We start from the raw sequence: 26,531 nt of genomic DNA, 5'->3' as shown, positions 1-26,531 counted from the left end.
AACTGTCATAATAATTGGTACTCAATATCTGATAATGAGGATGAACTCATTCTGAGAAAACATACTTGCATAATTGATGTTTGTCGTCGAGCTTTTAAGGGAATTTACCATCACATTCTTATAATTTATTACAATTCACCGTAGAAGTGACGTAATAATCGGATTAACTACCATAGCAATAGATGATACAATTTTTGAATAGATCGCCCTACACTACAAGCAGATTACACTAATCACCTGCGGATGTCTGCAAACAGATTGAATACAATAGAGGCCCTGCATGAAATTATCGATTGGCTCCAAACAAAGGATTTGAGCCGGTGTCCTTCACCGTAGTTATGGCGGAGTGCAGTCCATTCAATCAAATGTTGTCATCAACCTATTTGATCGTAGTGCAGGGTTATGTGTGTGAGACGAACTGTCACGGTAGATTGCAATCATGCTTTTGTTGAATGCATTTGAGTAGTCCGACATATTTACGGGATGATACGTCACATGCAAGGCCTCAATACCGCTCTTTTCAAAAATACTAATCTCACAGGTGCGGGTGATCAGCCTTTCTTTGACATCTATGTTTCAATGCATAAGTACCGCGTGAACGTTATAATGCAGGGCGATAGTATTCATCTATTGCTATGGTAGTTAATCTGATTAATTACGGCATTTCTACGGCGAATACATGATGTAATCTACGTGAAACTTTATACACGGTTACGCTCACTCCTTTCTGAGGACCTGCAAAATTACAAAAAATTTTAAAAGCCCAAAAGTTCTGTGTTGTTGGTGTGTTGCCTCATAAAAATATGCAATACTTAAGGGCTGGGGTATGAACGTTTGGACAGTATTTATTTTGGGACATTAGAGCACATCAGACATATCGAATTGCATTCTGAATACGAAGAATGTCATTCTGATATCAAATAATTTTGAATTTTGAAATTCGCAATTTAATACACATTTTATGGCAAATCATTAAAATTGATATTTTTGATATTTAACAGTACTTGAAGTAAACTTTATAAATCTGATGATTTATACTTAAAGTGTATGTAGGTGAGTTGAAAAGCCGACGATCAATTGAAAATTTTAACCTTTCGTATTGAAGATATGGATTTTTTTCCCAAAACACCAAAAAAAATTAGGTCTTTTGGGAAAAAATCCATATCTTCAATATGAAAGGTCAAAATTTTCAATTGACCGTCGGCTTTTCCTCCCTGCTACATACACTTTAAGAATATATCATTAGATTTATATAATTAAATTCGAGGACTGTTATATATCAAAAATCGAAAAATATCAAATTTTTATAATTTGTCATAAAATTTGTATTATATTGTGATTTTCAAAAAATGAAAATTATTTGATATCAGAAACACATGCTTCGTATTCAGAATACAATTCGATAGGTCTGAGGTGCTCTCATGTGCCACAAAAAATACTATCGAAACGCAATAAACGCTCATTTTAGATCCCTTAACTTCCTCAGAAGGTCAACGAACACCCAGCCCTGGGTTTACTCTATATGATAGATGCACTCCGGATTTATTTCACTATAAATCCACAGATCGATCAAGCAAGCCTAGCGCTAAATCAGCTCAGACTAACTATAAATCAGTCCAGGCTAACGAATAACAATAAATCAACCTCATCCAACGACATATCGACGTAGGTTTTAACACAAACAAATAACCCGAACGACCGTGTTTAAGTATTCTTGCGCTCGTAACTCAAACATGCTCATCTGTCAGCTCACAGTTCATTAACCCAAATAGATTCTGCATGTATGTAATGACCTTTGAGTGTGAGGGGTACACAAACTCGTACCCCACAGCTTGAGGTCAACGTTTGAGCTATGCTTTTCAGTGGATATTTCTGAACTTTGCTATTGAGGAAGAGGCCATTTGGGTCATAGTATTGACTTTCCAAAGCGTTGTAAAGTGACCTATTTTACCGATTCCACGATCACCTCCTTCACCACATTTCTGCTCATAAAACTTTTCTCCGATATGTCTTCTTTATTGGATTCTTATAGTTACAAATGAAAGGAACATTATCTGTGTAATGTTTATAGAGCATTTCTTTACTACTTGCCAACTACTATCTCAAGTTATGTCAATATTGTACTTCAACCATTGGCGCATTGGGTTATTCCAGTTGAAATCCATACATCCCTTTACGAGACATAACCTTAATCTTCCACACGGGGTGTAGCTTTCAAATCGAGTGAATCATTCAGGTAACCCCATTTGCAATTCACACTCTCTGCGTGGAAGATTAAGGTCATGTCTTCCACAGGGGGTGTATGCTATAAACTGTAATAGCACATCTCGTCTTAGTTTCTGCGTCCTATATTGTTGAATAAACTAAATATGTATGCCCTTTTCAGACATTATACATTAGACGCGTAAAAGGCTTCAGCTTTTAAACTAGTTTTGACAAAATGTAGATAAACTTATTATAGAAGACGCCAGGATCAGAAAATCACTGCTGCCATTGACCCACGTATTTCCCATGTTAGTATGGGAAAGATATTCTTCGACGTAATCTTAGTTATACATAGGATACTCATAATATTTACACGCACACTTGTCGAGTTTAACGTAATAGGTAAAACGTATGATGGTAGAAATTATATCTATGCACGAGATGAAATGTCAACATTACTTTTAATAATTTACTACTATAACCTGCAATTATTGGAGATCGTCCGTTAGATACAATCTCTCGTCATCAATCTATATTATGTGGTAAGGATCACTGATTGTCGGCAGAAGATGCCATATATTAAGTGTCGCTTCCAAGTGGAGGACTTGCGATGAATTTAAAACAATTCTTAGGAAGGATTGCATGCCAGACTTGACAAAGCTTTGGTGTCCTTGGCGAGAATAGTAACACTGTCCTGGTCACAGCGATATCCTAATATTAGCGGTGTACTTACAAATAGAGTTATTTTTTCATGCAAAAATAATGCATCACATAAATAGAATCTGAAGGCAATTACAAGAGAATTATTTTGCATGCCGGAGCCGCGCAACAGATCAAAGGAGGTCAGAGGAGGACGACTTCTTCCAACTTAGAATTACATTACATTAAAAAACCATGTAAACCAAAATAACGCAGAACACAAATAGTAAACATAAATTGTCAAATGCGGATCCCTTACTTTTGGATGAGAAAACCATTTTATTTCCAACCAACCGGTAATCATTCTTTCTTCTCGTGTTTATAGATCCAACATTCATTCTTTTCTTCATAACATTCAAATAATGTTGGTAATAAATTAACGAAATGCTTATACATAAATATTTCAAGATAAATTTTATACATATTAAAAATAGTGAGTATCTGTACACTCATAACGCCAGTCAGTTCATGGCTATTGTTAAACGAAACCAACCCAGTCACTTATTAGGCACTGGAATCTATCGAATTCGGTGTTAAAATACCAAATATTTCGTTACACCTTTTCACTTCACAATTAATATTCTCGGTCAAATGAAAAGCCATAATTTTCATTTCTTCTGAATGATGCTAAATGGTTTATAAGGTGCGTCTTAGGCTAAAGTGGTCAACGATTTTCTGTTAAGTGCAATGACCATTATGTAACTGCACTATATAAATCCATTGCTTTTTTTATTCATCAATTAAAGTTGCTCAAACTTTTAAATGTTTAAAAACATTCATTCAATACGAACATTCATTATTATATCACTCATATTTAATTGATTTAGTTTTAAACCTGTTTTGCCAGTTTGCATAAATACGTTGCATTCATGAAGTTGGCATATTAATAAAATAACTGTTCACTTTTAGTTTTGTTAAAAATATATAACGAACTTCAGGCTTGTGCCTTAAACATCAAGCTCTCCGTGGCGCCAGACAAGTCCGAAAGAAGTATCGCTTATTAAAAGTTACTCGTTTAGTAAATGTGCTATTCCAGTTGAAATCCAAACACCCCTATGGAAGACATGACCTTAATCTCCCACAGAAGGGGTCACAAATGGATTACCCCATTCAGGTAACCCAATTACAATTCACTTTAAATGTGTGGAAGATTAAGGTAATGTCTCCCATAGAGGGTGTATAGATTTTAACTGGAATGCCATTTGAATGGTTATAAAATACTATTTTTGTATAGGGCCCTAATGTGAACTGTGACGCCAGAGCCTTTTTCCTTGATAAATATAAAAGCTATAATCAGACACAATTTTGTGAATTTGTCTCTATGTGACTCTTTGAGGTGTTTTTTACTCATGTCTAGATGTCAAATTGGGTAGGTTCGTGAAGTTGTACACTTCTGTGAAGTGTTACGCTTTATGTCTTGGGTACTTACGTTTGTATGTAAAGGTCCCATTAGTCCCATTTATGTGAGCCGTCATGACTAATAGCAACATCAAATGTCAATCAAAATAATTGTTGTATTCACAACCATTGCCATTATGTGTGTTTCTAACTAATAATGTGGAGCAATTTGCCTAGTACAACGATAATTAACGCTGTCATAACATTATTTTTCTTACATTTACATTTTACGTTAATCACTAATATTGTGTATTGTTACAATAATCGTTCGTCATTTCTCGACATTGTAACAACATCAATTCTATTTTTGAAAATAGCTTGTTATTTGTAATACTAATGGCTATAAGTGATTGCGATTAATGGGAAGAGTGATTCATACCAGCATGCAGCATGGTAGAACTACATTAATGGCTCAATTGTTTCTTACACATGCAGAGCCATTTACTGGTTAAAGCTGCATTAATGGCATATTTTGTTTCTTACACGTGTAACACCAATTATTGGCAAAACTACATTAGTTGGACATTTGCCTTTTCAACGAGTGTAACCAGTGGTAAATTATTTCTTACACATGTAGAGCCAGTTATTGGTGAAACTAAATAAATGACACAGTTGTTTCTTGCATATGTAGAGGCAGTTATATGTAAAACTACATTGATGGCATTCGTGTTTCTAACACATGTAGGAACAGTTTCTGGTAAAACTAAATCAATGACACAATTGTTTCTTACACATATAGAGCCATTCACTAGTAAAACTGCATTAATGGCAAATTTTGTTTCTTGTATTGGTAAAACTGCATTAATAGGACAATTGCAGTTTCAATGAGTGTAACCAGTTACTGGTCAAATAACATAAATGACACAATTGTTTCTTACACATGTAGCCAGTTATTGGTAAAGCTACATTAATGGCCCAATTGTTTGTTACTAAGGTAGAACCAGTTACAGGTAAAACTACATTAATGACACAATTGTGTCTTACACATGTGTAGGCAGTTATTGGTAAAGCTACATTAATGGCCCAGTTGTTTCTTACTTATGTAGAGCCAGTTATAATAAAACTTCATTGATGTTATACTTGTTTCCTATACACAGGTAAAGTCAGTTACTAGTAAAACTACATTAATGGTGCAATTGCCTCTTAAACAAGTGTAACCAGTTACTGGTAAAACTACATAAACTACATGTCCCAATTGTTTGTTACAAAGGTAGAGCCAGTCACTGGCAAAAATATATTTATACGAGTGTAACCAGTTACTAGTAAAAGTACATTAATGGTACAATTGTTTCTTAAACGTATAGTGGCAGTTATTGGTAAATTACACTGGCCAACAAAATTTAACTTTTTTTCTGGTGACTTGGATTTAAGAGTTGTTTTTAACTAATTTGGGGTCGCTGATTTCAAATATGGCATCAGTTTTTCCTATCAGGTCAAGTTTTTTTTCTATGACAAATGGTGAAATTTCATGAATTACTATTTAGAACACATATGTTTAATAAGCAAGGACAGGATGAGTTATACTTTTTGCCTTTGTCTTAAAAATATTGTACATTAAGTGGAATTGGACTGATAAATACAGCTTAATAGCAGACAATCACACCTTCCCATGATGCTTTGCACCACATAATGGAGCTCTGAAACACATGGAATCTTGTATATTACTACATGATTTATAGTCATACATTTAATTGTTATACAATCAGATTTCAAAACATCAATTAGAAAACTTACAGGTATACAAAATATTATGCTCTGGTTCAGAATGACTAGAATAAGGCATCATGGGAAGGCATGATTGTCTGCTTCATGTGATTTAGTAACTTTATGGACCCGGGCAATACACCCTCTCATATAAGCGGGGGTATACCATAGAGTGAAATTTTGACGTGATATGCAAAAACTAATGCTATATTTGAAATCAGCGACCCAAAATTACCTAAAAACAATTCTCAAACCAAAGTCACCAAACACTGTGTTGGGCAGTGTTATTAATGACACAATAGCTTTTTCAATCAGTGTAACCAGTTACTGGTAAAATTACATAAATTACACGATTGTTTGTTACACATGTATAGCCAGTTACTGGTAGAACTACATTGATGGCCCAATTGTTTCCTACACATTTATACGTGTAGAGCCAGTTATATGTAAAATTACATCGATGGCATATCTGTTTCTTACACAGGTAGAGTCAGTAACTAGGGAAATAGCATTAATGGCGCAATTGCCTTTTAAACGAGTGTAACCAGTTACTGGTAAAACTATATTAATGGGCCAATTGTTTGTTACAGGTAGAGCCAGTTACATGTAAAACTATATTAATGACACAAATGTTTCTTACACAGGGAGAATCAGTTATCAGTAAAACTGCATTAATCATACTACCGGTAATTACACAATATTGTTTTCTTACACCTGTATATCCACATCTATATACGCTACATTATTACACTACGTCTGTACGTACTGGTACATCTAGATTTTGAAATCAGTGATGAGACACGAGGTAAACTTATAGATAACGATATACGATAACGATCTGCAATGAATGAATATGATTTTAACGCGAGCATATTTAGATTGTTGTTTGATATTCTTAATATAATTCACAAACAGAGACCGAAATGAGATACAATGAACGAAGTTGACATCCTGAGGCCACATCCATTTTGAATCTAAATATATCGAACACTCTTATCTCTTACCAATCTGGACTTGTATCTTGTTTAAAATATGTCAAAGTATGCTGTCGAAATTTGGATCATGTATTTTATATTAATATGTAATAGAAACACCTCCAGGTGACAATCAATACAACAATAACATGTGTTTTCAATGGGCCAATCCATTGTCCTTCGAGTTTTTATCCGAATTCAAAAACTACTTCAGTGATCGAAAAGGATTTTTTGTGTGAAAACTATGTGAATGTAGACAATATCGTATGAAGAAATACATTTTTTAAGTTACAGTCTGTTTTATTACAAACGCATGAGAAGAAGATAGGAAATTAAAACATAAATATCTGGTCTATAAGGACAAACATTTCCTAACAAGCTTTTAACAATCTTGAACTATTGTATAGATACAATACATTTAATTTCCTGTATGTGTTTGACTTAATGGACTAGGAAGTTCCGGACCGAAGGCTCTAATGGCATTTATTTTAAGTGTTTTCTTTGCATGCGTAGGTTTAAAATAGTAAGGTGTCGACTTCAGATCGTAGGCTAGCAATTTTATAGAATCTGGTGAAAAATGCTATTCCAGTTGAAATCCATACACCCCCTATGGAAGACGTGACCTTAATCTTCAACACAGGGGTTGAAGATTTCAAATGGAGTCATACATTCAGGTAATTCCATTTTAAACTCAAACCCCCTGTGGGGGAATTAAGATCATGTCTTACATAGGGGATGAATGGATTTAAATGGAATAGCCCAGTGTCACATGTTATTAGTGACTATATGTTCTGAAAAATTGTTTATTTAAATTATGATATAAAGAAAGTATTCTGCAATGCAATGTAAGTATAACCTTGGTACAATACGGTAAAAATAACGTTTGGTAAACAGTTATTTCTTCATAAATCTCTCCATGCGGGTGTCGACTGCAGACGACAAATTTCACAAATTTGTTAAAGATTAAAAAAAAATCAGAATTTAAAATTTCATAATCGTATTTGGAATCAGCATGAAAAATGCATTAAAATGAGTACAAACAAGCCTAGTATTGATTCATTGATTCTTGAGATATCTCTTGATATTTTAAAATTATCTCAATACCTGGACTTTTTATGTTAAAGACACGGATCATTCATGTCTATTAATCATTTCAGTATTTGTTCGTTCATGTATTACAATTTCTCTGTATAATGCAAATAAGAAAAAAAAAAAAAGAAATGAATGTGGAACATGTGTATGCAATGAAGAAGGTTATTCAAAAGTCGGACAGTATGTTCTGAAAGCCCATCTTTTACCCCGGGCCCCATGTATGAATTATTTTGATGAAATTCGATTATGATCATATTAAGGGCTGGGGTATGAGCGACCTTGAAGTTCCGGTATCTGGAGAGGGGAAGCAATGAGTTACCCCAAATCACAGCGGCAGGTAGTGACTGGGCCGCCGAGTGGTAATATATATTTATTTTGGAAGGTTCGTGTTTGTTTTAAATTTTGGGGCGTTTTTCCAAAATTTGATATTTTTAGTCATATTTCAAAAAGCGACATGCCAAAGACAACTCTTTGGGCACATAGTTTGTTATTGTTATTGCAGTTCTTTTCCACATACCTACGTTAACATTCGATTGGGTGATTTACTAATATTATATATTTGATGACTGCAATTTGGCGTTTTCAATGCGTTTTACACTTATCATGAAATTATATATAACGCAAATATCTAGTCACGCTGCTTTTAGAATTTGTACCTGATCGTCGGCTTTTGCAGGCAACAGAATGCAGATTGGCTCACGATAGATGTCGTATTCCTCTATGTGGTTCACTCATTGATAAAATGAGTTTGCGTTCCTTGTAACAACACACACATTGCCGTCTGGAAACCGGGTCTGGTACTGATTTTGGGAAAGCCAATAGACTTCAGCGCCGTATCAAATCTCATAAAACACACACGACTGACGACTATGTGTTTATGTTTCCCGCACGAAAGCTTGTGTCTACATCTATTACTATACTTCTTTGGAAACGTTGACCTTTGACCATTCTTTGTATAACGCCCTGATATGACCTTGATATGTTCGCTTGATTGGGTACGTTATAGCATCCATTTCATTCATTGTTAGGACTTGGTCAGTAGATAATACTTGCAGGGATACAATAGTTTAACATGGTGTGTGAGCATGGTGAAAGACTCATTATTGATTAGGCGCGGACATATTAAAGGCACAGGTCCTTTGCGTGTATAGCAGAAAATTATAATAGAATGTGTGAATAGAATGTTTGGAATTTTGCAACTAAAATACTAACTGCATTCTGCATTATGTATTTATTTATTTATTTAGGCCTATGCCTATTTATTTATTTACTGACTTATTTATTTATTTTATTTATTTGGTATATTAGTTAGTAGGCTTAGTTAGTAATATTCCATGATAGGCCTACGGTTTATTATTGATTGTTGATAACTTGACAACTTGATTGATTGATCGATTGATAGTCATTTCACATTATATTCCTAGTTTATAGGCCAATTTGAATAACATCGTACATTAGATAAATAGACCTATCAGTATTGATTTATTCTATTCAGCAATATCAAGGATTACTATCAAACTTCTCATAGCTGATTGTCAGTTGGCTCAGTGGTAACGTAGTAGGTTTTACAACACCGAGGTCCCGGGTGCGATTCCCACCTCTGCCTATTTTTTGCAAGGCTGAGAAAAAAATGAAATTTCTGGACTGCAAACTTATTTGGCGCGCGATCTGAGCTGGTCCTTTTCTGGTGGCTGTGTCTGTTACAGGCACACTCCCTCTGCATCCAAACCAGGTTCACGCTCATTACACCTCCCTTAACACTGTACCTTTGTGTTTCAAAACACACATGTATAAATGATAACCACATACTAGATTACGTAATAAGAATTAGCATAAATCAATATGCTGCAGCACTGCAGTACAATGCAGAGAAATGCAGAGGCAGGAATGTAAGCAGGTCAAAACTAGGTATGTTATATATTTTTGATTTCGTGGGAATTAAATTAAACACAGACTACCAATTCATACAACTGGTCATTGTTTACTTAATGTACAGGAAGTTGACAAATATTTTTTATTCTTGGCAAAAACGAGGATTTTCTCTTCTATTTAAAATTTCTTGCCAGTTTTGTTGACTAACTCGTGATAAAAAGGGAGTTTTCGTAGAAAATATCTAAAACCATGATTAGAATAGAACTGTTCGCATAATGTATATAGATTAAAATGTAGTGGTATAGAGAGAAGTCATCGTTTAAACAAGAAATCTGTCTGTTCATTATGAGGTTGAGATTTAATGAAAATTCACTAAACTTGTAAAATGTTTCTTTACATAATATTTTGTGATATCTTTATAACATTTTGTCATGTCCATACATATGATTTTTTTTCTTAGCTTCTTTTTTGGAGATAATTAATACCATTATCAAATGATAACTGTTTCTTTCACTTAACACATTTGTCAGAATGATGTTAGGCCTACTTCCCTAAGTGTTAATGTTGATGAAATTCAAAGACTTCCTGTTTCAACCCAACTTTAATGTGATTTTATCAAAGGCAGATTTAAAAGGCTTTAATAATATTATGTGATCACAATCAAATTTCTTCAAAATAATTCATTTATGCAGAAGTGTAGCCAGGATATTAGTGTGAGGGGCAAAGACAAATTTTCGTCCCTATTTGTCAATTTTTTGTCCCATTTATGGTCATTTTAAGGACACATTACTCTCTTTATTACTGAAATTTTTCTGGGGAAACTGCCCTCTCCCTGCTTCCCTGGCTTCACCCCTGCAAAACATAACCACAAATAAATATTTCAACAGATATTACATTAATATGAAAAAGTATCTATAAGACAAGTGTTATACCCATAACATGAACTACAAGGGCCATCATTTACTGCAATAAGTTATGTTTTTGAACTTCTGTTTTTCTAATGTACTAATTCTAGAATTTCGAAAACACGATAGTATATGCTGCTTGTGCATAATATTAAAAAGAAAGCAATAACTTAAACTTTTCAGAGTTAGATGACTTAAAACAGGAAAGAAAGAACTTATCACTCATTTTGAGCAGCACTTGATACCCGCCGAATGTGATGACAATCATTTCTAATAACTTTAGTTCCTCTTCATACATTTTGGTTGATTCTACTAACAAAATCAATAGACTATTTTGACATTTCCCTGTAGCATTTTCGAAAGAAACTGAAACTGCATCATCACATCGCCAACTATTTCGTTAGAGTATCTCATACAGGACAGCATGCCAGCAGACGATGACGTAATTTTTGGGTGTTTTCGTAGAGGATATCGGGTAATGTCAAAAATGGTTTGTTGATTTTGAACATCTTCTCCATGTTTCATGAGAACACATAAATTTCACAAATAGGCGAGACCTCAAGTATAGCCTCAAGCTTGACTATCCGAGAAATATCTACAAGTATATATTATTCAAATTTAGAATGAAATGAGAAATGTACCAACATGCTCTGTTTAAAGAAATCATGAGCTAGACAAGTAATATGTTGAAGGCTACACTTAGTAATACTCACGTATGGAACTCTTAGGTGATTAATGTGATAATTCAAACTACTAACTCATCAAGTATTTCTAATTCTTCGGATTCTTTGGACTATATTACATTTCAAATTCGATCCACCCATGCAAAAAGACAACATTTCAAATGTATAGCAGATACTGAATATTGACTTCAAAGTAGTGATTTAAAAATGTAAAAATGTAGTGTTTTCATTGTAAACACTGCTCTATTCCATATAAAAGCCACACGCCAGTTTGGAATATTTCACTACCATCTCAATTCCAGTAGCACCTTACATGCAAACTACTAGCTGAAAATTTGTGCTAGTGTTATACATTCAAGTTAATATTGTTGAAATTTATCAAATTCAGTTGAATGTTGATTGCAATTGCAAACTTTTCTGCACATTTTTAGATGAAAATGGTTTGGCTGGATCTGGAAGAGGTTTTAACAAAACTGTTGGATATCTTTAGAATGCATATTATCTTTCTCAAGGGAGCGTGGTTTTCAAATGGAAATATTCTGAATCTGCCCACAACGTAGAATAGAACAAAGTAACTGTCAGTAATTCACACACGATCTACTTTGTCTTGGCTTGGGATGCCAGAATACATTATTATGAACTGCTTCAATATTAACTGCTTCGATATTTGAGAATGTTGAATACCACTTTTAAGTTCAATAACATAACATTGGATTTCGTTTTGAATATAGAGAACGTAGCAGATATTACTTTTTAAATGGTAATATAACGATTTCTCATAAACTCACTCATTCATGCAAACTAATTTAATGCTCTGTTTGGTGACAATGAATTTCCTCTTTAACGGCTATTTTCCAGACAGCAATCTTCGGAGTACGATAACAACACAATTTCCTAGAAAATAAGTAGTTTAATTGCATAGAAAATGGGTTACGGCAAAAATCTTTCCCATAGAAGCCAGGCATGTAATTTCCAGTATGTTAAAGCATAATTTACGTATTCAAGTTTTTATTTCATATCTAACTTGGAAATGCTGCATGATTACAGTGTACCGACAAATAACATTCAACTATAAACCGCCCGCAACCGCACGGCTTTATACTATATGGCCACAGAGGGCGACGTCAGCAATTTCTTTTATACCTGCAAATCCAACTTTACCTTGAACGCCAATCCCGCACGGCGAAGTGTAAAGGTACTTTGTGTATTATATATGGCGGGTTTATCGTATGACATTGTTATTCGGTATTATCTCCTAAGTCATGATCATCAGTATAGTTTGTTTACAGTAAGCCAAAAAATTAAGGTATCAGTTACGTTCACCTCCTGTATACCCTAAACAAAGGCAGATATGTCATCATTGGAACCAACAGCCAATAGCTGCATCTTTTAGCTCGAATTTAAGACCTCATTTGTTGAAATTGTTAAAGAAATAAAGACACGACGATGCAAAAACCCAAGGAAGGTGCAAATTTAAAAGTTGCAGTTTGCCACATTGGATGCCCTATTGATTTGTATGTACAAAGCGTTCGCGAACAAGATAACTAGCGCTGTGCTTTCATTGATTAGCACGAAAAACTAGCGTCGTGCTTTCATTGATTAGAACACAAAAGTGCAACTTTTATTTTGTATCTTCATCAGGTTTTGGACTACCATTTCTTTAATTCTCAACCAATATCAACAAATAAGGTCTTAAATTAGAGCTCAAGAGTACAGGCATCGCCTGCTTGTTTTAATTGTGACACATTGGTCTTTATTTAGGATATACAGCGGTGAACACAACTGCTACCTTAATTCTTTTGCTTACTGTATATTTATGAATACGTATATTTATAAATACGCACGTGGCCACCTCCGCGCTGCCATAACAGCTTGTGGACAGGCGTCTGGAAGTGACCTTTGACACAGCGGGTGGTCTTCGTGTATATTTGAATGCAAGGGCGGTAAACGATACCATATTGTGTAGCAAAATTGTCTGTATTTATTTGAAGAGTTCCTATCCTCTTCTGTATAGCAGCAAATGGCATAAGGATTTGGTCACACTTTCTGGTCTTGTTATGTCGAACCCATGGGTCACGTGCGTATTTATAAATACGTGTTATAGTCGAAGGTAGCTGATCATTACCACCCACTCCCTCCTTTAAAATGAGCTGGTAGTTATACGTGTGTAATGTAATGGCATATGTTGCGATTTCACCCCTTGTGAATGGTATTTGTTTTCCGTGTCGCCCCCACGATTGCGAAAGGGTGGCTACGCAAATGCTATTATGATAAATATAGTGATGAACAGTCTGTGTAAAAGCGACCCGTATATTTATTGCATCATAGCCGTCAATTGTGTTCCCCTTAAAAGTCTGTCAAAAAGACACGGATGTATGAAGTACGATTACGTATAAGAATGTTACTTCCCTTGCTTGCTTCTTAGACAGACAGTGACGTTCCTATATCAAATAAGATTGTTTATTATGTAATATTATACGTACAGTCTGATTATACTTTCGAACATTTGGCACCTAATATTGTTTGGTAATTAATTTCTTTACTCGTTTCCTGTCAAACATCCGTATGATCTGCAGGTGCTTCGCACAAGCCTCGTGGGATGTCCAAAAGGGGAAATCATTTTATCTCTTTTTCATTTTTAGATTTATTTGAAAGCTGAAGTAAGCTTAAGTACGAGAAAAGCGTCAATTCTGAAACGGACAGAAATCCATCACTAAACCATATTGATTAAGGACACAATCGGAAAAGATATAACTGAATAAATAAATTATTGATTATCATTATTCCGGCCTTTTCCTGCATTATTTCTTTTTGTAAATGTATTGAATACTTTAATTTCTCAATGCACACTCTGTTTGCTATACATATGATTCAAGATGACCAATGAGCGTACATGTACTATACTGTGCAAGAATGTTCGAGCAACCTTATTGGTCGCAAGCACCTGTCGCCAGCTATTGAAGTTAGCATCTTAATTGTTTGAAAACAGGAAGGGTTTATTTTTAAGCATAAAAGTGTCCTACAAACAGGAAACGGTGATGCATTGGTATTTAGGAGGAACAGTGTATGTTTTTGTCCGGTTTTTAAAGGTCATGATAAGACAAGGTACAAGTTTATTTGCAACTTTTTTTTAATAAATACCAAATATAATTTGAGATAAATAATTTTATCATGAAGCTGATTTGTCTATGTCATGTCAGATTCAACATGGTGGTGAAAAAAATGAGTAATGGTGATATTAAGTCTTTCTGACACGTGGCCTTGTTGTGGTATAGGATTATTGATAGAGATGAAAATTTGATTAGTAATTATATCAAACCGAATACTGACAGACGTACTGAAGGAGCACAAGTCAACTGCCCCCAACCACCAACCCTTTGCAGTTGCAGAACATAAGACAGAATCTCACCACAACATTGACTGATAATCCACAAAGGGTTTAGATAAGCATAATATAGTACCCCCGTTTAGTGAGGGAGGCCATCCGAAATCTAGAAGAAATCACCAGAACTAAAGCGAGATCAAGGACTGGACTTGCTATCCTTATACACGCCCTCATTAGACCAAAATCAAGATCAAGGACTGGAATTGCCGTGTACAACGCCCTCATTAGAACAAAAGAGCAAGTCCAATACACCATCATAGGACTTCTTCGGACATTCAAGGATAGTTGAATTCATTGTGCTTCGCCACAAAGGAGCAAAACCTAAACATCTACCAAAAAGTAATTACCCCCTTTAAATAATAGCCATCATTCCTAAACGCTTAATTGTACGCCAAATTTGTAATATGCAGTCGAAGAAGAATTCATTTCTGCGCATTAAGACACCTCATTTGTTGCAATGGTTCTAATATTTTCGCAGCGTACATTTAAATGAATGTAGCTCAAGACTTGAAAGTTGCAGCAAAGTCCTATTGCCTTGTATTCAGTGTCCATGGGCCATGGAAGAAAAATTATGTCTTCTGCGCTATTTGGATGAATTTTCTTGTTTCGTGAATTTGGAGGAGGTCAAAACATGTAATAATCAAAAAACAAAATGTCATTATTCACATCAATGGTCATTGATTACTTAATCCCATATTAAAACATTACAAGCTCAAAGTTTCTGTGTCCAAGAAGGTCGCAAGAAGTGGAAGACCAAGGGCAGTACATTTTGAATCTAACTTTACCACTTAGTAAAGGCCACTGCCCAGCAAACACAAAACGTTTTCGACATCATTCGCAAAAGGTTATAAAAGGTTGTCAGAAAACGTTTAAATGTCGGGTTATATAAAGGATATATTAAGAGTATAAAACGTTTTCATAACCTTAAAAAACGTTTTTGATAATCTACTGCTCAGCAAACAAAAATGTTTTACAGAAAACGTTTAAATGTCGGGTTATATAAAGGATATAAAAACGTCTTAATAACATTCCAAAAACATTCTTGAAAACCTGATACAAAACATTCTAAACAGAATGTTATTTTGGGGTTGAAAAATATTTTGCGAAAATGTTTGCCCAAAATATTTTCAATAACGTTTTAAAAACGTTTTCATGACCTTTATATAACCCGACATTTAAATGTTATTAAAAGGTTTTGAAAAAAAAACATTTTAAGAACATTTCTGTGTTTGCTGGGTTCAAATATTTTAACATAATGTTATGTAAGTATTTACACAATATTTGGCAAAAATGTTTGCAAAAATAATTTACAATAACATTTTTGGAAAACATTTAAAAATATTGTTGTAGTGTGTTTTCATACAAAACGTTTTTTAACGTTATCATGACCTTTATATAACCCGACATTTTAATGTTATTAAAACGTTTGTACCTAAACCAAAAGCCAAAATATAACTTATTTAAAACGTTTTAAAACGTTTTTGTGTTTGCTGGGTGTAGGCCATTTAGAACCTTGTTAATCAGAAATCAATATTGATCTCTTTATGTTTCAATTTGACATTACGTGAATAATGATCACTGATGTGAATAATGACAATTGTTATTGATTATCACATGTTTTGATCCCCTCCAAATGTACGAAGCAGAAATAAGAATCCAATGAGGATTTTGCTGCAACTTTCAAATATTTCGTTACATTCAATAAAATGTATAGGCTGCGACATCAATATTGGGACAAATGAATGAGGTGTCATAATGCGCAGAAATAAATTCTGTTTCGACTGCATATTCCAAATTTGCATACAATTAACGGTCTAGGAATATTGTCCTTTATTTAAAGGGTGTAATTAATTGTTGATAGATGTTTTAGCTTGGAACCATGTGGGCTTATAATCCGTATTGAACGCACGGATCGCGAGAGGCGTATTGAACATCGCAATCTCTCTATTATGTGTGTTGATGCCTTAAATAACACTGCCACCACTCAGATTCAGATAGTAGTTGGTTACAAGCGGAAAAACTTGGTTGACCCAACCTTTGTATTTATCACATTTAAAAGTTGTTTATTGATAGGTCTTAAGGGTATACGAGGTATTGTTGGTCAAAGCAGCCAAAAAAAATCGATTGTCATTATCTGAATCAATATATTATTGAAAAATAACACTTTGGTGTTTTGCAAAAGTTCATTCTACAAATCATATACTTTGAAAACTTGCTTAATTTATTGTTGTTAATAAGTTATGTACGTTTTACAAAAGTGTTGTTGTTTCAGCTCTCTTTACAACATAACTCAAGAACCACAGGACTTACAAAAGTATATCTGTGATATTTGAATTCTTCTACACGCACGTTATGAATTGAGCAATGCAATTTTTGCTAAAGCTCACTACCATTCGCAAGATGCTGTGAACTACTTTTTTCTGCTGCTTCGACCAACAATACATCGTATACCCTTAAGATGGTATTTGACGGAGTTAGTTATTTCATTTATAAAACCCTGAGAGGGTATGTGGCTAAGTACTGTAAAAGGTATTTGGTTATCCAACGTGAAGAAAATATTTTGCGGTTTACAAAAAAAAAAAAAAAAAAAAAAAAAAAAAAAAATAGTTGAACTCGGGAGAGATAAGTAAAAAAAACCTGAACACAAGTGGAGAGCAATTATACTAGTAACTCATATACGGTGAGCGCATAGTTTTTCTATACATAATCTGTTTAAGTATCTTAGCTACAGGAATAGTATGAATAACCTCATCACATCATGCTAGTTCTTCATATCTTCATTGTTCCGGCTAATTTCGTTGAGATGCAGCAGCAAAAAAGATTTGGTTTGGTGATTAGAGTTATCGGAATGATAAAAGTCAAAATTGTCTTGAACTAAATCATTATTATAAATATGTCAAGTTAATCAGTTTGATATGCAATAAGCTCAACTCATTATTATGTTCTTTAGTGATTGAAGGATTACGTTGGGTATGTTATTAACCAAGATAATGGAAAGTGATGTTTGAAACAAAAGCCCGTAAAACAGCCTGCAAAATCGCAAATCATTATAGTTGTTTCCCTGCGTTTACTTTAGGTAAACGTGGGTTTAAATGTCTATTCTGTATATTCCCCACAAATAATTCCCGTGTTAATTGGAATTAACATTAATCAGTTTGCTTACATTAAAGTTCTGACGTCCATAACTATTAGACAAAACATGTAAATGATTTCCATTTTAACCAAAGGTTAAGTCTACATTGCCCGGCTTCTTAAAACAAGCGTTGTCATATTTTGGAACGCAATAGATAGACACTTACAATTTTATCAGTTACATCAATACAAACAAGTATGTAACAAATACGATTATTGTTCCTTAATTTTGCCATTTCATTAATTTGATTATATAATTGATTGGGTTTATAACGACAGAAAATACGTTTTATGGAATCATGGATATTCTCGCATTTTCCATCCCTGATAATATTTGTGTTCCCTATCTAATATTGATTTTCATGTTATTAAATTTTATGTTTTTGTATGAAAAATGAATTTATTTTGCATTAAATTGTGATGCTTTATTTATAAGTCAAGGCCGATTTTAGAACAATGTTAAGACTTGATGAATCTAGAACACGATTGTCTATGATTTGATATATATACTATATTATTTTTTCCTTTTCATAATCTAGATTGACCAACTTACTGTGACCTTTAAAACACGAATCGATCCAAGAACCGCGTTTTTTCTTGTATTGTTTTCTTTTTGTCATTCATGAACCTTACCACTATATCATTGTATTATTCCCTTTGAGAAAGTCAGGAACACCGACAAATTAAAAAATGAATTATAGAAATACAATTTGACTCTGTGCAAAATATCTGTGTTTGCAAAGCCGTTTTTTTTCACAGAAACAAAATTAATCAAAATCAGTTCACGGCGTCGTGAATTCAGATAAACACGAGATTGTGACTTCATAAATTATTATACTCAATTTAAATTATTTCAATTTTGGCAGCAAGTGCATTATGCAGTTAACGTACTTCTTTATTTCGTATCATAAAACAGAACTTCAAGGTTATGAGGGATTAAAATATCACTCAACTTGTCATTTGGTTTTACTTTTAAATTATGAAGTATATATTTAACACCTCATGCAAAGATACAAATGGAAAAATTGTACCTACAAAATCATTGTAGTACATCAATCTTTGCTCTAGATATCTGACAGTACCAAGTCATTTTTAAAGACAGTTCTTGTAGTTTACTTGTTGCTATGAGTATTGTTTTAGAAATGTCAGTATTGCTAGTTATGTTCACTGAACATGAAGGAAACCTCTCTTCTCCAATGCAGGCTTTAGAAGTACACTTGAATCCATCCCCTTAAGGTGGTTGGTCAGATATTTTTTTTTATATAATAGTGTTTTCCACCTCACATTGATGCCAGTACAAAGCTAATCTGATTTCCAAAGTTTGAGTTAAATTACACCAGGCAGCGGTTTTGATATAGAGAATCATAAGCGTGTTTCTCAACAGCCCATATAATGAAAGACAGAGATAAAAAGACTAGTTCGCGTCCAAAATTCTGACAACTAGACAGAAAATGCCGTACTGCGTAGGTCGGCAACCAATCACGGCACACATTTGCCCTGACGTCAGACATGATTTAGTCTTTTATCTCTGTCTTTCATTACATCACAGTGCAATATGGGTGGTGAGTTCTTGGAGATTATCACCTTTTCGTTCATAACATCTAAACATCGGAACATATTTCACACCTAAATTTTCATTGGAATTATGAGAAAAATATGAGGCCAATCTCTAAAGTATGTGGGGGTGTATGTGGGGGGTGTGGGGGTGTGTGGGGTGTGTGTGTGTGTGGGGGGGGGGGTTGGTGGGGTACATGTGGGGTGGGGAGGGCTGTGGGGTGAGACTATCGATCTGGTCACATCCGTTTATTGCGGATCTCCTCTCCTGATGTTTATATTGCCTCAATTATGAAGAACACAAATCATGCAAAAGTACCTCATTCTAAGACGCGACAGACAAATCATTTATTCTTTATTCCCCACACAGACTGATTTGACAGATACATTTGTATCAAATGTACATTTAAATTGACACCAGAAAGATCAGAACAACTTCAGGCATGTAGCTGTCAAAGTTTGTTAGTCGATGCGATCAAAAGCTAATGAGGAAAATCTACCAGAACGTACGAAAGGAGTGCTAATAAGCCCAATCGCCATTCTAACTTCCGGTTTTTGAGAGCAGTTTTGGACACTTTGACCTCCGACATATCGGGAACATTTACGTAATTATTATTAATTTTCTTATTATTGTCACAATTTTGATCATTAAAAATACCAAATAATTAATTTATAAAACACTAATATTTTTTATATTTGTTTTAAATATTGTAAAACATTTTGGATTATATTTTGTACGTACAAAAACCCAATATTTCTGAATTTTCTGAAAGGTCAAAGGACAAAGTGTCCTAAAACTGCAGAAACTGTCCTACAATGCATTGCAAACTTCCAATGCCGATTGGGCTTATTGACTGTTACATGTCGATAGTCCAAAGGTCCATTAGTCCGCAAACCTACTTAGTTATAAGCCCTAGTCCTTAACCTAAATCTAACCCTAAACTTCACCCTTACCATATCCTACAATCTAAGCTCTTATACTAACCCTAATCAAAAACCTTACCATAACTCTAATCATAACACTTATCCTAACACACACCTAACTCTATCCCTACACACTAACTATAGTGTTAACCCTAGCCATATCCCCGGCCTTAATATCTCTAACCCTAACTCTATTAAGCCTAAAGCCTAGCTTTAATCCTTTTTGGACTAATGACCCGTGAGACTATTTGAGGTTCCTAAATTTACTACGATTATTTTTCGCGAATTTTACTTATGCAGGCATAGTATGCCCATTTTGCTCCTTCATCCACGGATTCATAATATTATTTATACTTTCAGTGGTTCCAAAGTAACATATATTGGAGTGCTATGAGAAAAATCGTCGCAGAATCACGCTTAGGCTTATTGGATTTTCTAAACCACGCTTTTAATTGTAGACTGACATGTTCGATTTCTCTGCTCGTGAATATTGCACTGTATACTTAGATCTTAACCGGCGTGGTGGCCTAGTGGTTAGAGCGTCCGCCTCACGATCGGGAGGTCGCGGGTTCGAATCCCGGCCGGGCCATACCAAAGGACTTAAAAATGGTACCTACTGCCTTCTTGTCAGGCGTTCGGCATTAAAAGAATGGAGTAGTGAAAGTTAAACACATGACTAACAGTGGACTAACCCCCTGGTGTAGCTTTTCTGCTTGCAGACATGTGGGCTTAGGGTTATGAAACGGAGATAGGCGCCGCCCAATGGGTCGAAAGGCTTGAGAAGGATTTAACTTTTATACTTAGATCTTCATACCAACCGATTTGCGTTCACCCGATTATGTAACAAACTGCGATTAAAACCGAAACTGCTTGCTGCAAGTGTTTTAGTTTCTAACAAAGGGTACATACAAAGATTTCGATAATGATGTCGGTCAAGAGCTTAGGCAGGATAATAGGAAACCACGTGACCAAAACCAAAACCAATACTGTAACTCAATACCTGAAACGACCGATTGTATTGATAATTTGTAAAACATTGTACATTGTATTTATAGCTGTTATAATTCTTCGAATTCCCCACTCAGTGTACAAAACGTCAATTTGAGTACAATCTATTACGGGCATGTCTGTCTATAAGTATTGACATAGTAGAGGTCATTTAAGAACATGCTAAAAAGTCCCGCCATTTTTTGTCACGATCCTGTCTTTTTATTGTTTTCAATTGCATCGGACTATTTGATAAAGCTCATCGCGTGCTCTGAATATAGAGAGATATATTAAAATGGCACTTTTAAGCTGAACTACCATTATTGGCTTTTACAAATATAGGGTGTACGCTATTGAGATGTGCTTTAAGGTACTTTTGTGGTCGCAGCTTGCAAATCATTTTGTGGGTAGAACACATTATTATCACTTACGTATGGGAAACCCATCATTATCGTTTGTAAGTGATACCGAGAAGCGTGGGATTGCTCGTAATCCTGAATGTTCACATAACAATTAGCAATTTTAATGTCGTGTTGCACTTTTGTTTCGGAGTATCGATGTAATTTATTTACAGTGATCAAAATAACTTAAATTATGTGTTTGGAGGGGGTAGTAAGTATTATCTACCCAGCCTGTGGAGAAAAAGACTGTTTGAATTGGAAAAAGCTATGCTAACATAAATGTAAGGCAAACATTTTGCTACATCATGGAAAAATATGTACAAAGACACAAAAAGTGATAGGTACAGAAATATTGCTCTGCTGGGTAAGTTAGCAGTTATTTTGGTATATAGAATCATCAAATCATTTTCTGAACAAATAGCTTTGAAAGGAACGATTTCTGGACAACATCATTTTTTACTCTGAGGACATGAAAGCAATATTCGTCATGTCATGTTTGAGAAATTACCCTCCCTGGAGCAGATTGTTGCATTATCTCCTGGCATGACTATTTAGGTAATATTTTACTCCCAAAAATACGATTCATAACCAGCACTTTGTACCTTTCCAGTTTTTCAACAGTTTTTCAAGTAAAAAAAGTGTATTTATTTTGTAATATCTACTGCTCATGTGACAGAATTGGGTAAGCTCAATAGCTGCCCTGTGTACATTTGGCAATTTACACACAGTATATTGTACTCATCGACAGCTATTGCACTTGCCCACTTCTGGCACACAGTCGATATACTTGTAAATACTGCAATAACATTGAAATGCTAGTATATCTCTGTCGATAATGATTGAATGTTTAATTACAGTCCAAACCAGCTCTATAGTTTGATCAGCTCACAATCGGCGGGCCTTATAACATCGACGATTACTATTAATTATTGTCTTGTAATATTTCGCCAGAACCATTAGGAAATATTAAATCAAGTCCTATAATTAGTCTGCTTTCTTTAAGGGATCTAAAATGAGCGTTTATTGCGTTTCGACAGTATTTTTTGTGAGACATGAGAGCACCTCAGACCTATCGAATTGCATTCTGAATACGAAGCATGTCTTTCTGATATCAAATAATTTTCATTTTTGAAAATCACAATATAATACAAATTTTATGACAAATTATGTAAATGTAAATTATATAAATCTAATGACATATTCTTAAAGTGTATGTAGCAGGGAGGAAAAGCCGACGGTCAATTGAAAATTTTGACCTTTCATATTGAAGATATGGATTTTTTCCCAAAAAGACCTAATTTTTTTTTTGGTGTTTTGGAAAAAAATCCATATCTTCACTACGAAAGGTCATAATTTTCAATTGATCGTCGGCTTTTCATCCCACCTACATACACTTTAAGTATAAATCATCAGATTTATAAAGTTTTCTTCAAGTACTGTTAAATATCAAAAATATCAAGTTTTAATGATTTGCCATAAAATGTGTATTAAATTGCGATTATTTGATATCAGAATGACATTCTTCGTATTCAGAATGCAATTCGATATGTCTGATGTGCTCTAATGTCCCACAATAAATACTGTCCAAACGTTCATACCCCAGCCCTTAAGTTAACATATCAACCACAATCATATAGCGTGGTCTATTTTTTGGCGTAGTGGTAAAAGCCGAACAATTCCTGCCAATTACGAGCTGATCACACTATAGTTCATGCGCTAAGCCACACAAATCTGACTTCAGCTGTTGTGGACAGTTATCCTATCCTACATAATCCAACTGCCGCTCGGATCTTAATTATACAGTGATAAAAAAAATAGGTACAGTGTACTACAAAAATAATACTGTGCGAGATTATGTAGGCAATATTTGACTTCATATCAAGAAATCGGCAATGGAATATTGTGCGCTCTTTTAATGTTCTGAAGAATAAAATGCACTTTTACTTAAAAGTTCTTGCCATTGTAATGTTAATGAAATTCTGCTCTCTCCTCCTGTATAACCACTGCTGAATCGAACCATTACGACTCCACAAGCTGGGTCGACTTTAGTACAGTCGGTCGTTTCAAGTTAGGAGTATTACGATTGGTTTTCGTTTTCGTCACGTGGTTTCCTATTAACATGATTATCTTGCCTAAGCTCTTGACTGACGTTATTACCGATACGTTTATCTTTATCCTTTGTTAGAAACTTAAAACTTGTAGAAAGCAGTTTCGGTTTTCATTTCAGTTTGTTATATATAATAATCTTGTGACCGTAGATTCTGTTGGTTTGAAGTTAGCTGATCAAAGTAAACAAAAGAAGTTTTTAAATTTCACAGTGCAATATCCACGAGCAGTGAATAACAAGTCAATCTACAATTGTAAGCGTGATTTAGATGGTCCAATAATCCTAGGATTATTTCTCTGTGAAAAAATACAGACCATCGAAATATTTCCTCCCTAGCTATATGACTTCCGAAATAGGCTAGTTGACTTTCATTCAGGTTATTTATTGCACGAAACAAATGAGAAGGGGGTTTGTTTGGGGTGGAGGGGTGGGGGGGTGTGGGGGGGGTGTGGTTCCGTATCTATTTTGATCACCGTACTTCTCATGGCTTGCATTACGGTCTCTGGGTTGACGTTTGTAGGTTTAATTGTATTTTGCTTAAATTAAGCCTAATTGTCAGCGGTATGTGACAAATACGACCTCATCTTTGTAAAACACACAATGCACCAAAACAGGTCGTCTAACCCCGAGAAATTGTGTTGTCAAAGATGGGCTGAGATGATTCCAGTACAAGGGCAAAAATGACATTCTAATACTTTGCGGCTAACAGAATACAGGAAGTACGCATGATGAGATATGTTTGAAATCGTGGCGGTTAATTGCTAATGGGATCTTTTGAAGACTATGATTGGTTCGATCAATTGATTTAACCATCAGCACGAACAGTAATTTAACCCAGAATAGAGGGAGATGATATTATATTGACCTTAAACTTCACAATGATATAGAGCACTAAATAAAGTTACAGTTGCAATGAAAAGGATTAAATCAGGGAATCCAAAATTGTGGGTCGCGACCCAGTGTGGTTCACAAAAACTGGCTAAAATTTAAAATAAACAAATAATAAATAACTAAAAGGAGAATAATACATACTTTTAAACATTGCCTTCATTTTAATTTGATGCTATCTGTCGACGACCGGTCAGAAATATTTAAGCCATTACTGCGCAAATAACCAAGCACACACATCAGATTAGTGTCGGTAAGTAACAACATTCATATTATGCTGAGGGTCGCGTGTCATATTTTTCTCATGATATTTGGGTCACGGGAAAAAAAGGTTGGAAAGCTCTGGAATAGATTCAAATGATGCAGAGATACACTATTTTGCCCTCCGTGATTGACACACAAACATGGCGGAGTCCCACCTGTCTGGTCACACTGCATCTTGATATCTTTATACTCACAGGTATACACAGGTATACAGACAGACATATACACGCACCCCTACACACCCCCCCACACACACACACCCACCCCCCCAAACTTGCACACACAAAACAAACAAGGCCATTGTTGTACAAAATATGCATTTTATTTTCTGTTTATAATCAATTTAATTATCAAGGTATATTTTAAAACGAACATTTAAAACTAAGCACAATTGTCGACTTTCAGTTGCATCGAAACGAAACACATGCACAGCAAAACAAACAATCAAAAGTTGTGTTATTATGAATTCAACAATATTAGTCCTTTTCTTCTTCTCTTTTCTTCTTTTTACAGCAAACATGGGAAGATATGTCTTATTTATATGTGTTGTAAGTGTGGCCATATTTATTAGCACGAATGCAAGACCATTAACTGAATTTGAAGAACAAGAAATTATCAATGCAGTAAGAAATGTACTAAAAGCTGAAATGGCCAACACACTGGACCAATTGGAGGATACAAATCGGGAATGGGATATCGGTAATTCACGTAAGTACTCATGCCATCCCATGCAAAAAGGCAGTATCTGTGACATATACTGCTTTTTACATTGGGAAAAGATTGACTTAACCAATATGTGCCTCCCTAATAACAACCGCTGTATATGATTAGTTATTATATACTTGTAGTTACTGCATTTTACTTTCAGGATTCAAAACGTCTTCCAAGTAAAAAGTCAATACCTGCTTTACATTATATTTGCCAGAGCCGGATTTACCTGTTTTGGGGCCCTGGGCCAGGCAAAAATTTGGAGGTCCCAAAACTCATTGTGAGGAACGCATGTGCAAAACATTTGAATTTCAGAATAATATGAAAGTAAATTATTTTACTTATTTTCCTCTGTAAAGGGCTAGTCCCGAAGTGCGCAAATCTTTTGCAATTTTACCATATTTTGGTCAAAAACATGGTGTTTTGGGGCTAAAATGAAACATGCATTAGTGCAATTTCTTTTTGTCTTTGAGGGGGGGTGACAAATCTTGGGGGGGGGGGCACTGGACCCGGCCCATCTTGCCCAATGGTAAATCCGGCCTTGATATTTGCAGATATTGCATCCCAAGGGACAGATTTAGAATACCTAGTAGTGTACTTCTGTTAATTTATAACCTCTAACACGGAACTATTAAAGTAAAGAGGTATT

General features: G+C 34.8%; 1 protein-coding gene and 1 non-coding gene across 2 annotated transcripts in view; both read left to right on the top strand.

The window, feature by feature from the left end:
- LOC140169992 (uncharacterized) overlaps positions 1–26,531 on the top strand; it is a 125,883-nt gene that overhangs the window by 60,721 nt on the left and 38,631 nt on the right. Inside the window, exon 2 of the mRNA XM_072193306.1 lies at positions 25,688–25,882. Within this exon, the coding sequence (XP_072049407.1) occupies positions 25,688–25,882 (195 nt within the window). The remainder of the gene's footprint in view (positions 1–25,687; positions 25,883–26,531) is intronic.
- Positions 21,044–21,116, top strand: Trnav-cac (transfer RNA valine (anticodon CAC)). Its single transcript has one exon. It is a non-coding gene; the product is annotated as a tRNA-Val (tRNA).

This window comes from Amphiura filiformis, chromosome 14 (genome assembly GCF_039555335.1).
Source record: "Amphiura filiformis chromosome 14, Afil_fr2py, whole genome shotgun sequence".
NCBI classification, from domain to species: Eukaryota; Metazoa; Echinodermata; class Ophiuroidea; order Amphilepidida; family Amphiuridae; genus Amphiura; species Amphiura filiformis.
This window is presented reverse-complemented; position numbering and strand designations above follow the sequence as displayed.